At 51.8% G+C, this 11,888-nt stretch overlaps 3 protein-coding genes across 3 annotated transcripts; 1 reads left to right on the top strand and 2 right to left on the bottom strand.

Moving 5' to 3' along the window:
• Positions 1-70: 70 nt before the first annotated feature.
• On the bottom strand, positions 71-1,224 carry BZA70DRAFT_275591 (DNA polymerase delta, subunit 4-domain-containing protein). The gene is made up of 2 exons (XM_064912173.1): positions 721-1,224; positions 71-648 (listed from the first exon to the last, which is right to left on the bottom strand). The coding sequence occupies exons 1-2, from the start codon at positions 1,109-1,111 to the stop codon at positions 431-433; spliced, it is 609 nt and encodes a 202-aa protein (XP_064769088.1). The 5' UTR covers positions 1,112-1,224; the 3' UTR covers positions 71-430.
• Positions 1,225-1,771: 547 nt separating this feature from the next.
• Positions 1,772-3,612, top strand: BZA70DRAFT_298882 (beta-lactamase superfamily domain-containing protein; the record flags this gene model as incomplete). The annotated part of the gene is made up of 6 exons (XM_064914631.1): positions 1,772-1,914; positions 1,983-2,205; positions 2,366-2,379; positions 2,511-2,949; positions 3,016-3,436; positions 3,482-3,612. The coding sequence occupies 6 exons, from the start codon at positions 1,772-1,774 to the stop codon at positions 3,610-3,612; spliced, it is 1,371 nt and encodes a 456-aa protein (XP_064769087.1).
• A 121-nt stretch (positions 3,613-3,733) lies between these two features.
• Positions 3,734-7,906, bottom strand: BZA70DRAFT_309788 (glycosyl transferase family 41-domain-containing protein). Its single transcript, XM_064914896.1, has 3 exons — positions 7,479-7,906; positions 7,289-7,350; positions 3,734-7,213 (listed from the first exon to the last, which is right to left on the bottom strand). Exons 1-3 carry the CDS (start codon positions 7,800-7,802, stop codon positions 4,096-4,098), a joined length of 3,504 nt encoding a protein of 1,167 aa, XP_064769086.1. The 5' UTR covers positions 7,803-7,906; the 3' UTR covers positions 3,734-4,095.
• Between the last annotated feature and the right edge of the window lie 3,982 nt (positions 7,907-11,888).

Below are 11,888 nucleotides of genomic sequence, written 5' to 3'. Positions count from 1 at the left end.
TTCCTTTGCTCGGCCGAGGACCTTTTAAATGCAGGGTTTTTATATGTAGAGATATGAATGGCTTGTATAGAGTATGTTATCCATGACGCGGCGCCGTTGACTCGTCGTGCTGGTCGGTCAACCGCGTCGACGGTATCGCGAAGTTGGAATCCGAACCTGAGTTTATCTTCCGGACATACGCGTAGCAACGGATAAATAAGCCCTTTTGGCTCGTGCCGGCACTCGGGAGCTACCAGGATATGGCTCTAGAAGTTTTTAGCTACGGCGATAGACTGCGGCATGTCGTGTGACTATGATTGCGTAGTATAAAGAAAAATTGTGGATCCCTACGCGTTTGTCGGCAATTGTCGGCGTCGACATGCTGTAGTTGGTATATACCTCCAACAATCTATTCACACAAACCCAAGTCCATATACTACCATTACTGTCTTCAAATCTGTCCGTACAGGTATCCCTCTCTCAGAATTTCCACGTCGCGCCCTTCTCGGCTCGTGAGTATTGTGTGCACCTCCTTTGGCGGCTCGAATCCTAGCTTTTCGGCTCTAATCCACCGCTCAAGTCGACTCATGCCGTACGACGGTCCAAATCTCGAATCTAGGTCAAATCGCTTGAGAACCTTCTCTACTGTTGAGAGGTCGCTTTGGTGAACTGGTAGAAGTAAAGCAGTTAGTAGACAGATTCTGACAGCCGTCGTATTCAAACACAGAGTAAGCAACATACTAGGTTCTGAGATTTCAGCTTCAATCATATGCTCCAAAATATTACCATACGAAGGGTCGTCATAGTCCAATCGCTCGACCTTCTCCTCTTCCTTCTCACTAATCTCCTCTTCTTCGGCCGCGCTCTTCTCAACATCGACAACTGTCTCCACCTCATCTAGACTTTTCCGTTTAGGCAGTAAATCAATGTGTTCAATAACCTCATTATCTTCAACGGGCGCTTGCTTCACGTTCGACTTGGCCTTGTCCGTTGTCGCGTCGCCATCTTTCTCGGAGAAGGATACCGATGGTGATCTCTTTGTATGCCGGAAGCTGTCTGTCAACCTCGCCTGCTTCGGCGTCCCTATGCTCTTCTTTTTCCGCGCAGCTGCATTATATGTTTTTGGAGGCATATTGAGATGAATCAATGTGTGTATAAGAGCCGAATGCGCAGAGCTCTCTGCTGATCATTAGATGCAGGAGCGAGTTCGAAGCGTGATTTTGTGCACGCTAATCCACTTTGGGCAACTAAAAAATATCAATCTATGTAAGCATCTAAGGCGTTTGTGGGGATTCGGCCCGCCGGGCTTCCGACCAGGCTGCACTTTCTCAACAATAAGCCACGGCTCCCGCTGGTCCTGTACATTCTGATAAACTTGTCTACGGCCGTAGTTAGGAAGCCAGAGCAGACTGTTAGCTCAACCTACGACATCTGGCTCATTATGCTTCTCCTCATAGATGATCATTTCTGGCATTCTTCCGCGTATTACATAACATCTTAAGTAAACCTCCCAACCACTTCCAGGAAAGCGCTGAAAATTGTTGGTCCTCAACACGTTCAGCATCCGCTCTATTCGAAGGCCCACGTTCGGCAACCGCTGATACAAACACCTACCCAGTTGCGGGGACCTGTTCAACGTGTCCCGATATTTATTTTAGACCGCATCTTGCGACCGAACACTTTCTCTGCCCTAGATACAGGCACATCTTCCAGTCTTGCACGTGGATTTGACGATCGTCGTTCTTTGAACCTCGGAACAGCACATCATCTCTAGCGAAACGACTAACCGATAATGGGGATCAAGATAAAGGTTGTGCTAGGATTGGCGACGATATATACTACATACAACAGCTGCTTAGTCGGTGCACGGCTGTACGAGATTAGACAGCGTCGGATCCGCGCAGAGAAGGCGGTCGAGAGCGGTGATCTTGAGGCGTAAGCTATCAACTCCCTTGTCAACTAATAGCCATTTTCCATGCTAACAGTAGCCATATATTATGCAGTCTGGAACTGCATGCATCACCAGAGAAGCAGTTTGGTGTGCTCGTAATCGCCGGTCGGTTTGCAAACCCATTCAGAGAGTATCGGGAACAGGGTGTTCTAGATTTCTTCTTCTGGCGCATCGTCGAGATTCTCAAGTATAGGCCATGGCACCCGCGCGGCGGTGTTCCCCGACTCATCTCCCAGCGCGAGCAGATGCTGCCGACATTTACTCCCGACTACGAGGTTTTGTTTGAGCAGCCCGCTCCGGAGCTCGAGAGCGCGGCGGCGACTCTCGCAGCCGGCGAAGACTCGGACTCTGTGGCTTCGGATGGCAATCTATCACCCTCTGGAGGAGGTACCGGAAGCTTGGTGACTTCAGCGATATACTACTCTTCAGACACAGGATCCTCAACCAATGTTGCGTTAGATAGTCCTCTGGCAGAGTCGTGGACGGCAGTGTCGAACCGCAATAGCGCTGCAAAGGCCGAAGACGAGAGCTCAGATGATCCGTCTCCTCCATCTAGTCAACACCACTACCACCACCATAGCCACCAGCCTCACCTACATTCTCCAACTGTCGAGGTTCCGTCGTGCAACGAGAGACTCACAGTCACTTGGATTGGGCAGTCGTGCATGTTTGTGCAATGCAATGGCATCAACTTCCTCACCGATCCCGTGTTTGGCGACTATCTGATATCAGCATATCTTGGTCCTAAGCGAATCATTCCCTCGCCGTGCTCGATCGACAGCCTTCCTCATGCGGATTTCGTCCTGGTCTCGCACAATCACCCGGACCATTTCGAGGACGAAACTATCAAAAAGATCGGGAACTCGGCCCTTTGGATCGTTGGTCTTGGCGTTAGACCGTTTTTGGCACGGAGAGGCATCTTTAGAGTTGTTGAGTTGAAGTGGTGGGATAAGATCTCACTACCTGCTATTGCGGGCAAAGACACGAAGGGCTGGGAAATCGCTTGCACGCCTGCGATGGTAAGTTTCGTTTTGTTATTCAATATCGTGATCGTGCACAACAACCTAACTTTAATATCTCTCTAGCACTGGTCTGGCCGTGGTTTTTTCGACGCAAACGCTTCACTCTGGTGCTCGTTTATGATTCTCCACAACTCGAAACCCGTTGTTTTCCACTGCGGCGACACGGGCTACTCCCCCGACATCTTCACATCGATCGAGAAAGTCTACGGCTCCGGATGCGAGCTCGCGCTGATGCCGATCGGCGCCTACGAGCCCCGCGCGCATCTGCGTCCACTGCACTGTAATCCCGAAGAGGCAGTGCAGATGATGATTGACGTTGGCGCGCGGAGACTGGTTGGCGTACACTGGGGTACGTTCGTGCTTAGCGACGAGCACTTCCTTGAACCGAAGATCCGGCTCCACGAAGCTGGTGCGAAGGTAGGCCTCGGCGACGCGGTCTGGGGCGCCGAATTCGGGCGCACTATCGTCATTCCGTACCGCGGTGGTGTGCAGTCTGACTCTGCCGCTACTGCCACTGCGGGTGCCAGAGGTGCGATCAATACGTTGCTGAAGGATTCCTCCGACAGCGAGAGCGAGAACGCGTTCAGTCTTGCGGTGGCGAAGATGGAGATTGTGGGACCTATGCGTCCGGTCGAAGGACGGGATACCATGGTCTGGTAATGCAAGTAATGTAACCGATGTATATACACGTATAGAGTAAGGAAATAGTGGACATAGTAAAGATTGGTTGCCTGAACTGCTTTTGAAGTTTCATAGCTTTGTTTGTCGGTCTGATTTATTGATTCCTCGATTCAATACACTTTGGCATTCTAATTCTCTTTCCTCCCTGTACTCGACTGTATATAACGCCTTAAGACAACCACCTAGCTACCGCAGTAACTATACCCAAACTACCAAAAACAACTGCTGCACGATATAAATCGAGCTATGTACATATTCACACCGTCAGCATAGCTTGCATCTCCTGCTGACCCACAGGCTTCCCCGAATATGAATATATATAGTATAAAGGCTGAAAGACAAAACGCAACTATGAAATCAGTTCTAAGCACAACCTACCCAAGATCCTTGCCGATATAACCCGAAATAAAGATAAAAAATAAAATAGATAGATGACGGAGATGATGCTAGGGGATATGTATATCAAATGTACAGATTGCGATCCGGATCTTCCTCGACGGTGACGGCACCTCCCTTGTCCACCCACCGATTCCACATCATCCAGTACGTTTTCTCGAGATCTCTAGTCCACCGCGGGGTATCAAAGATCGGCGATTTCTCGCGGCTCAAGAAAAGCCGTTTGCGCAATTGCAGCAGCTCCTCGCCGTCGTTGAGACACAGCTCGACCGCGGTGACTTCGTACTCTTCCTCGGACTGCGCAATCAGTCGATCAGCGTCCTCGGCGCGGTCAGCGGCAGAGGTGATCACCGACGCGGCGATGCGGCTACACATCTTGTGGCGGTGGCGGGGAAACGTGAGGATTGGAGTTCCGGCCCAAATGACGTCGGTCGCGGTCGTGTGCGCGTTACACTCCGGAGTGTCGAGAACGAGATCAGGAATCCGGCACCGGAGAAGATGCACGTCTTTGCTTGCCACGTCTGTGAAGATGATCCGATTGGCAACCTCGGGACCCGCCCAGCGGGTTGCGAACGAGCGCAGGTGAGCGGTACCGAGATCAGGGAACTTCAAGAGCCAAAGAACAGCATTTGGCAGTCTGGAAAGGATGCGAAGCCAAGTTAGGAACACGCCGGGATCGATTTTGTAGAGCTGGTTGAAATTCGCCAGAATGATTGTTCCAGGAGCAAGGCTTGGGAATAACTCGTCACGCATCTTGCGCCGTGAGACGAGCTCCGCGTTCCAGCGGTCTTCGGGGTCAGCCGAGGCAGATGACGAGACGGCGTCGGGAGCCGACTGCCGGTGATCGCAGCAGAAGAAGGAGTGCTTGCAGAAGACAATGTCTTCAAAATACACCCAATTGTCCTGATTCTTGCAGTCGTGATGTCTTAAGATTCGCGACTTGTTCTCCTGTGCGTCCGCTTTACGCATCTGGCGCACAGTGTCTGGAGGAACGGCGACGCGATCAGCGAGTATGTAATCCGACCACTCGGCACCCAGACTTCCCGCAAATCCCATAAAAGAAATACTCAACGGCGCAGGTCTGCATGCAAAGATCTCGTTTCGAGCGCCACGGGTGAACCCGTTCAGGTTGACGAGTATGTGTATGTTGTCCTCGACGATGCGTTCGACAACCGCCTGCGTGCTCCAGCCCGAGATATCGACGAACTCGTGCGCTTCACGCTCGATTTTCTGACGATAGGGCGAGTTGTCGGACGGCGTGGTGGCGTAGCATATGCCGTAGACTGGGAACTCGCTGCCCGCGCTCTTTCGGTGGAGACCGAAGACGCTCTGCATGAGATGTGAGAGTGGATGGTTATTGAAATCTGAGGATACGTAGCCGATTCTCAAATGCTCTGTTGGCGGTGGCGGAGGCGGGTAGACGTCCGCGGGGAGCCACGAGTATCGATTAGTAGAGACCGACACGCGCAGCGCAGTCCGCCGACATACCTCTCGCCCTTGGACTGCGTCAAACGGAATAGTAAACGTGTGAAACGGCAAAACCGTCGGAGCAGGCGGCAGCGCGAGCGACAATGGCAGTCGCGGGCGATGAAAGGGCTTCATGCTCGATGGCTCGAGATGGTGAACGTAGCGATCAGAGTATGCGCGCCAACGAGCTCTTCGCGCAGCAGCCTCAAAAATCTCAACGATCTTTGCGCCTTCGTCGACACCGCTTTCACTCGCTCTGGCAAGTTCTTCTAGCCAAGGCTTCATCCTCGGATCAGCAGCAGATGAGTACCCGCACGCAAGAACGATCTCACGCACGATGTTTGGCAATTCGTTTGCAATAACGCCTGTTCCCCAGGTCAAGGAACTTCGCAACTGCCCGCTCACAATCTCTACAATCCGCATCATCCAGCCCTCGCACTTACTCGTGACGATGTCGCTATTCTCATCTACTCCACACGTCTCAACATACCCAGTACATCCCCGACCTGCCCAATCACACACCGAGGAGAGCGAGTTCGCGAGCCCGCATACGGCTTCATCAAAGCGCGGATTGGCAGCGACGGCGCGGCGGTAGTATCCGATAGCGTCGCCCACACGACCTTGGTCCTTGACTGCGTTTGCGAGATTCGCGAGCGCGATGTCAAAGTTTGGATCACACGAGACAGCACACTCGTACATGTTCACCGCGTCGGCAAGACGGCCTTGGTCTTTGAGGAGCGAGCCTAGGTTGGTGTATAGATGTGGATGGCGGGGGTCGAGCGAGAGGCCGAAACGGTAGTATTCGAGTGCGAGCGTATGCTCATGTGGTATTGGTAGCGCGGGTGCTAGACTTGCGAGCAGAATGCCGATATTATTGGCCGTGCTCGGCGACGCATGAAGGGCAAGCGAAAGGTAATACATCGGCAAGACATCGTGCGTCGACGGAACTCTTCCCATGATCTGAACCAGAGTGGCCAGATTAGCTGTTTTTGACGTGCTCACAGCGTTGTTATTTATCCCAATGACGTTCTCTGCCGCATCCGCGTGTTGATGTTCGTGTGGCTGCTGCTTCAAGAACTTGTTTCCTCCGTTACCGCTGCCACCATTTCCGGCCGCAATAGCATCCTGCAGGATCTTTGCAAGAGTGAGCAGTGTATTTGCGGTGGTCTGAGCAATCGCGTTGCGCTGCTGCGAGTTCTCAACAGTACGCAGTCCAGGTAGTTCTCCGCCAAAGACGTCATGCAGACACGCGCGCGCCTCGATGGGTGTGAGCAGCAGGCGTGAGCCGTAGCGGGCTTGCAGAGCGGTACGGATGCGATCGACGAGCTGCTGCAGCGCGAGCGGATTCGTGTCTGCTCCGTCATCCGTCGGACTCTTTCCCGAAGCAGCGTGGGCCAATACTCTGGAAAACGCCTGAGCGGCAGCAAGGTGATCTTCGAGAGCGTAGAAGAGCGTGCCCTTGGCGTGGATGATGGCGAGGTAGCGCGCAAGATCGACGCCCGGAGAAGTGGACGATGTCGCGTGCCGCTCGACGTAATTCAGGACTTTTGCGGCATCGGCGTAGCGTTGCTGGGCGCAAAGAAGAGAGAAGAGGTGGTCGGCTGCGTCCCAGTATGCGGGGCGGAGATGGACGGCACGAGTCCACCAGCCTTCTGCGTCTGCGTCACGGCCCTGTGCACGAAAGGCGGCGGCGAGGTTCGACATTGCCTCGACATAGCTGTGATGATCGTGATTAACAAAAATAGTCATACTAATAAAATCACAATTCTAAAGACGATAGGGACAAACATACTTGGGATCGACCTGCAGGATACGGACGTTCCATTCGATAGCTCGATTCATGTCACCGAGAGACTTTAGATCGATGACGACGTAGCAGGTCAGCCGCGCGAACAATGAAGACAAGACACACACGACAAGACAGACCGAGAGGTAGCCGAAGTCGCTAGAAAAGGAAAAAAGAAGAAAGGGGAGTAACATACGTAGGCAATACAGCCGCCCAAGAGCCATGCCTCGAGGACAGCGGAAGTAGTGACGGCAGCGGCTGGAGTATAGTGATGATGTCCTTGCCTATTGTCTCTCGAGACGGACTGGACTAAGCCAGTCTCCACTAGACGAGCGGCCATGCGATCGAGCGAGCCCAGGACGGACCATAGCTGATTCGAGGTGGTCGAGTGTGGATGGCCGGCGTAGATCTCGTGGGCGGAGGTGAGGAGGGCGCGCAGGGAAGCGACATTTGCGGAGTCAACTGAGGGAGACGAGCTCGGTGGAGCCGGCGAGCGGCGGGTGTCGGAAGCAGAGGCCATGGACCAGCCGGACGGGAACTATTTCGATGCTGCACAAGCAAGGCAGGTGTAGGATCACAACGAAATATCAGGCTGCCTGTGTTCTTGACAGTTCTCTGCCCGGGAAACCAGAGAAGAAGGAGGAGAGAAAGAGAGCAAGTCGCTCGGCTTCGAGGGTTTAGCGATATTTCAATCTGAGCTCATCGAGACGCGTCGCACAAGTCACACCCTTACCCTATTAATATCCGCTTCTGGCTGCGTCATCGCTCTATCTCTGCAAAGGTGCACGATAGGTATATGAGTGAGAATAATCTCTTTATTATGCGCTTATTGTCCATTTTATTGACTACAATAATCTGTCTTGTTCCCGCCATTTAGTCGCAGGAAAAGACACAGGCAGAGGCCGCCAGACGTCGCCCTGTCTTCTCGAAAAATACGGAAAATCACAGTGACGTCAGAGACAGCGTATATGCGCCGCAGCACGTGACTATTTGTCCCAAACGAGCTGCGCGCTCTTTGCTTTTTCCCCTTGGATAATTATATCAGGCCGACGGAATAGGGCGAATATAAATAAACAGCAGGAATATCTCGATGATCTATCGCCTGTCGAACACGAACGAGGGCATTTAGGCGATAGCCGCGAGCAGCTCGAGGAGGAGCAGCTGTGAGCACCTGGGACCTGGCAGGATATCTACGCTCTTCGACGAGGCCATCCGCGCAGGGTCCCCTCCTCTCCAAATTAGGGCTGGAGGATTTGTTTCATCCTCTGTCTTCTCTTCATCTTGCTGCATTTAAACTTCTGCATGTCAAGTTTCGACCTCTGGCTTTTATACGCACACACTCGATAACTGCGACTAGATACGTTGAGGCTCGCCTGCGCTTGTCGAAGGTGCCTGGCGCATACGTCACTCGTCAAGAGAATCTGTGGAGCATCTGAAGCCCTGTGCATTTCGCTGATTACGATTCCCATTTATAGCGTGAATTTCCGGCAGATGTCTCCAATCTTGATAATTCAAGTCCGAGACATGTGCTGAGACTGCTTAAAACAAATAACTAGCAAAAATGATATGTCAGCATCTGTGCTAAACCTCCGAGCACCGTAGGCGTCAAGAGATAAGATCGCGATGGAAGCCACCTGTCTTATCGCTTACTCGTCACCTATCGGCAGTATTACGGACAGGATTTCCATAGAGATTCTAAAGCAAAGTAGATCTAGTACATTGCCTTGAATTGCAAATTGCTAGCAAATATGGGAATATCGGCGACGATTCCAGTATTCGTCACAGCAAAAAGTCAATTGGCTGACCTTACAGTGCCGCTTTAAAACAGCAATTACCGATATACGCGATATAATTCACACTGAACCAATCGTATTTTTCCTCCTGGCCTGATTGTGCAATTGTACAAAATATCGCAAAAGAGGTGTAGAGCTGGCCGACAGTATGCGCAGATGGTAGCTCCGAAGATGAAATTAAAGTCACACAGCTCACAACCTGGAACGCGCGCGGTGGAGTAGGCAAGCAAGCACCGACGCAGACACCGGACCACATCATCTCGGCTCTTGATCCGGAGACGACCGCTAATCCAAGACGACGAGCGTGCAGAGTTGTCCCCGTTGATACTGGTACGTATATGTACTGCACACGAGAGCTTGGATCTGGTTTCAGACTCTGGATCGTCGGGGGTAGGCTGGGCGTACTCTGAAAGAACGATCATCAGCTAGAAATGAATTACGACGGCGAAAGATTACGCACGCGTGGCTTAGCAGAGCCGTAGACCACGACGAGAGCCAGTCTGCGCGCTTGGATTATTGAGGGTCAAGAAAGCACTTTGATGTTAGTAGAAGGGCGAATTACGCTGCTCCTGCTGTTTCCAGTTACTGGAGAGCCGGTCTGAGTCAGTCAGTCTAGCGTTCCTGATTCAGTTACCGTATTCACACTTTCATCTCGTACGAAGAAATGCTGAACGCTTCCCACTTACTGCGTATGCATTCAATCCCCCGTTCACTTTGCGGCCGCGTCAGTCGTCTGAGATGTCTACAAAGATATTGGAAAATAGGAGCATCTATACATAGATACGTAAATGCCTGGAGCTTAAAGAACGGGATCGACACGCTAACTTTGCAAGTGTACGTGTGCAGAACGCAGCTGTGATGTTTGAATACGCCAGCCACGATCGATCCTCCACGACTGTCGAGGGAGAATTTAAGAGCAATCCTGTGACGAGGCTTTTTGTCGCTTCCCTAAAGACAAACAAAGATACAGAGCAGACGACCAGATCGTATATCGCCGACGGCTGGGCTGCCAACTACGACAGCCTTCGGATGTGCAAAAGTATAGCAGGCGTCCGAATTCGCACTCGCTATGCCCACTACCCCGCACAGGACACTTGTGCACCGAAAAGGGTGGAGAGCACGGGAGGAGTCGCGGAGGAAGTATAAGGAAGGGGACCCTTGCGAGGATATGTGGCGCGTGTAGGTGGAGGAGAGGTATGGCTGAAACCCAGGTGGCTCCTGCTGGCTGCAGCATGACGACCGTAGATCGAAAGTCGGTAGAGACGCCGACGAGCTCTGGATGGAAATTCTTGTAAATTGTGGTATTTTCTAGATAAATGTTTCGATTCTATTCTTTTTCTGTTTTTTCTTAGTTGATTGCAGCGAATAACTCGTGGTCACTAAATAGCAGCAGGCGCAATCTAGCTTTAAACTACGCGAATCTCATAAACCTCCCGCGTTGCGTCATTATAGTGGCCGTATTTCGGTCTTGACTGAGCGGCAGCACATCTCATAAGCACACGCAAAGTCGAATTTGAGTCGTAAGATGCTGTTGCTATGCTTAGCCTCATGTTTATTCAGTTATCAAGAGCAGTTATCACATCCTCTGACGCATACGGAGGGGAGAGACGGCTGAGTCGGTAATTAGAGCGCGGTATCCGACATAGTAAGATTTATAGTATTCGCTGCCGTTGATCGCAAACGGTCCCGCTTGAGGGTAAACGAGAAACAGGACGAGCGGACTTTAAATCACATTCGTCAGGACCGACCGTTTGCTTGCTCTTGACTGAGCGTGCGTCAATGCACACAATTAGAGATATCTGAGATATAGTCTCTGTAGCTCGCGCTGGATCTCGGGTGCCAGAGAAGCTTATTGGGACGTACAGGGGGGCAGGTGCGCCGACTACGAGATAGAGATCCGGGTCATATAGCGACCGCACCGCAATCCGCTCGACCAATTCTAGCATTGGCGAATGAACAGATAGGAAACAGTTGCGAGGCAGAGCCAGTCCGCCCGCCGTGCGCTGGGTATCAGAGATCATTGGCTTCCTAAAGATCCAGTCGCTTACGCTCAAGCTTTGGGCTTTTCGGTTGGGGCCCGTCGTTGTTCTACTTCTGTGCTCGCTCCACGCATTGACGCTCACAGACGTCATCGCGCAGCGCAGCAGCACAGCAGCAGCAAACAGCCAGTCCGCGAGTGCTGTCCTTCCTGGGAGCGCTCGCTATGATACTGACGTCACTCGCAGCCGGACTACAGGTCCGACACCGAAAACATCAATTAACGAAAATTACCATGAAACAACCACAAGGGATGGGCTCCAACGTTCGCTGTCTGAGGCCACGACTTGTACTCAGAAAACTCCCGCAACGACATTTCCTTTCTGCGGTCTCTGAAAGCACAAGCAATGCAAAAACGATATACAAACAGGCACCAGAAACACAAGACAAATCAAAAGACAAGACTAGACTAGAACAAAAATAAAAAAATAAAAAAAAAAAGCGCAAACGGCCGCTAAAGACTCTAAAGACTTAAGCGATAGGAAGAGTTTTACAAACAGACCTTTCCTGCTTCCTTTCCTGGTCTCGGTCGGTAGTCCCGAAACCGCATTGCTTTTTTCTTTTAGCTGCTCTTCGTCTTCTTCTTCTTCGTCGGTTTTCTTCTTGCTCAATTTTTGTTTTCTGCCTATCCATTCCGAACTTACAGTTCGCATGAGCGCAGCTGAAACGGGGCGCCCACCCGCTGGCGCTCTCTTTTTGTCTTAAATTAGCTTAGTCCGGCACTCCTGTGCCCACCGTTGGCTGCTCGTCCACATGATATCTCGGGAAATGGATCG

Source organism: Myxozyma melibiosi (genome assembly GCF_037950935.1).
Source record: "Myxozyma melibiosi strain Phaff 52-87 chromosome Unknown BZA70scaffold_3, whole genome shotgun sequence".
In the NCBI taxonomy this organism is placed as follows: Eukaryota; Fungi; Ascomycota; class Lipomycetes; order Lipomycetales; family Lipomycetaceae; genus Myxozyma; species Myxozyma melibiosi.
The sequence above is the reverse complement of the archived record's forward strand: the minus strand, read 5'-3'. Positions and strand labels throughout refer to the sequence as shown.

Coding starts and splice junctions, on each gene's coding strand:
- BZA70DRAFT_309788 (XM_064914896.1), bottom strand. CDS start 7,802: ATGGCCTCTGCTTCCGACACCCGCCGCTCGCCGGCTCCACCGAGCTCG. Junction 7,351..7,478: donor TGGGCGGCTGTATTGCCTAC/GTATGTTACTCC, acceptor ATCGATCTAAAG/TCTCTCGGTGACATGAATCG. Junction 7,214..7,288: donor ATCCTGCAGGTCGATCCCAA/GTATGTTTGTCC, acceptor CGATCATCACAG/CTATGTCGAGGCAATGTCGA.
- BZA70DRAFT_275591 (XM_064912173.1), bottom strand. CDS start 1,111: ATGCCTCCAAAAACATATAATGCAGCTGCGCGGAAAAAGAAGAGCATA. Junction 649..720: donor AGCTGAAATCTCAGAACCTA/GTATGTTGCTTA, acceptor TACTTCTACCAG/TTCACCAAAGCGACCTCTCA.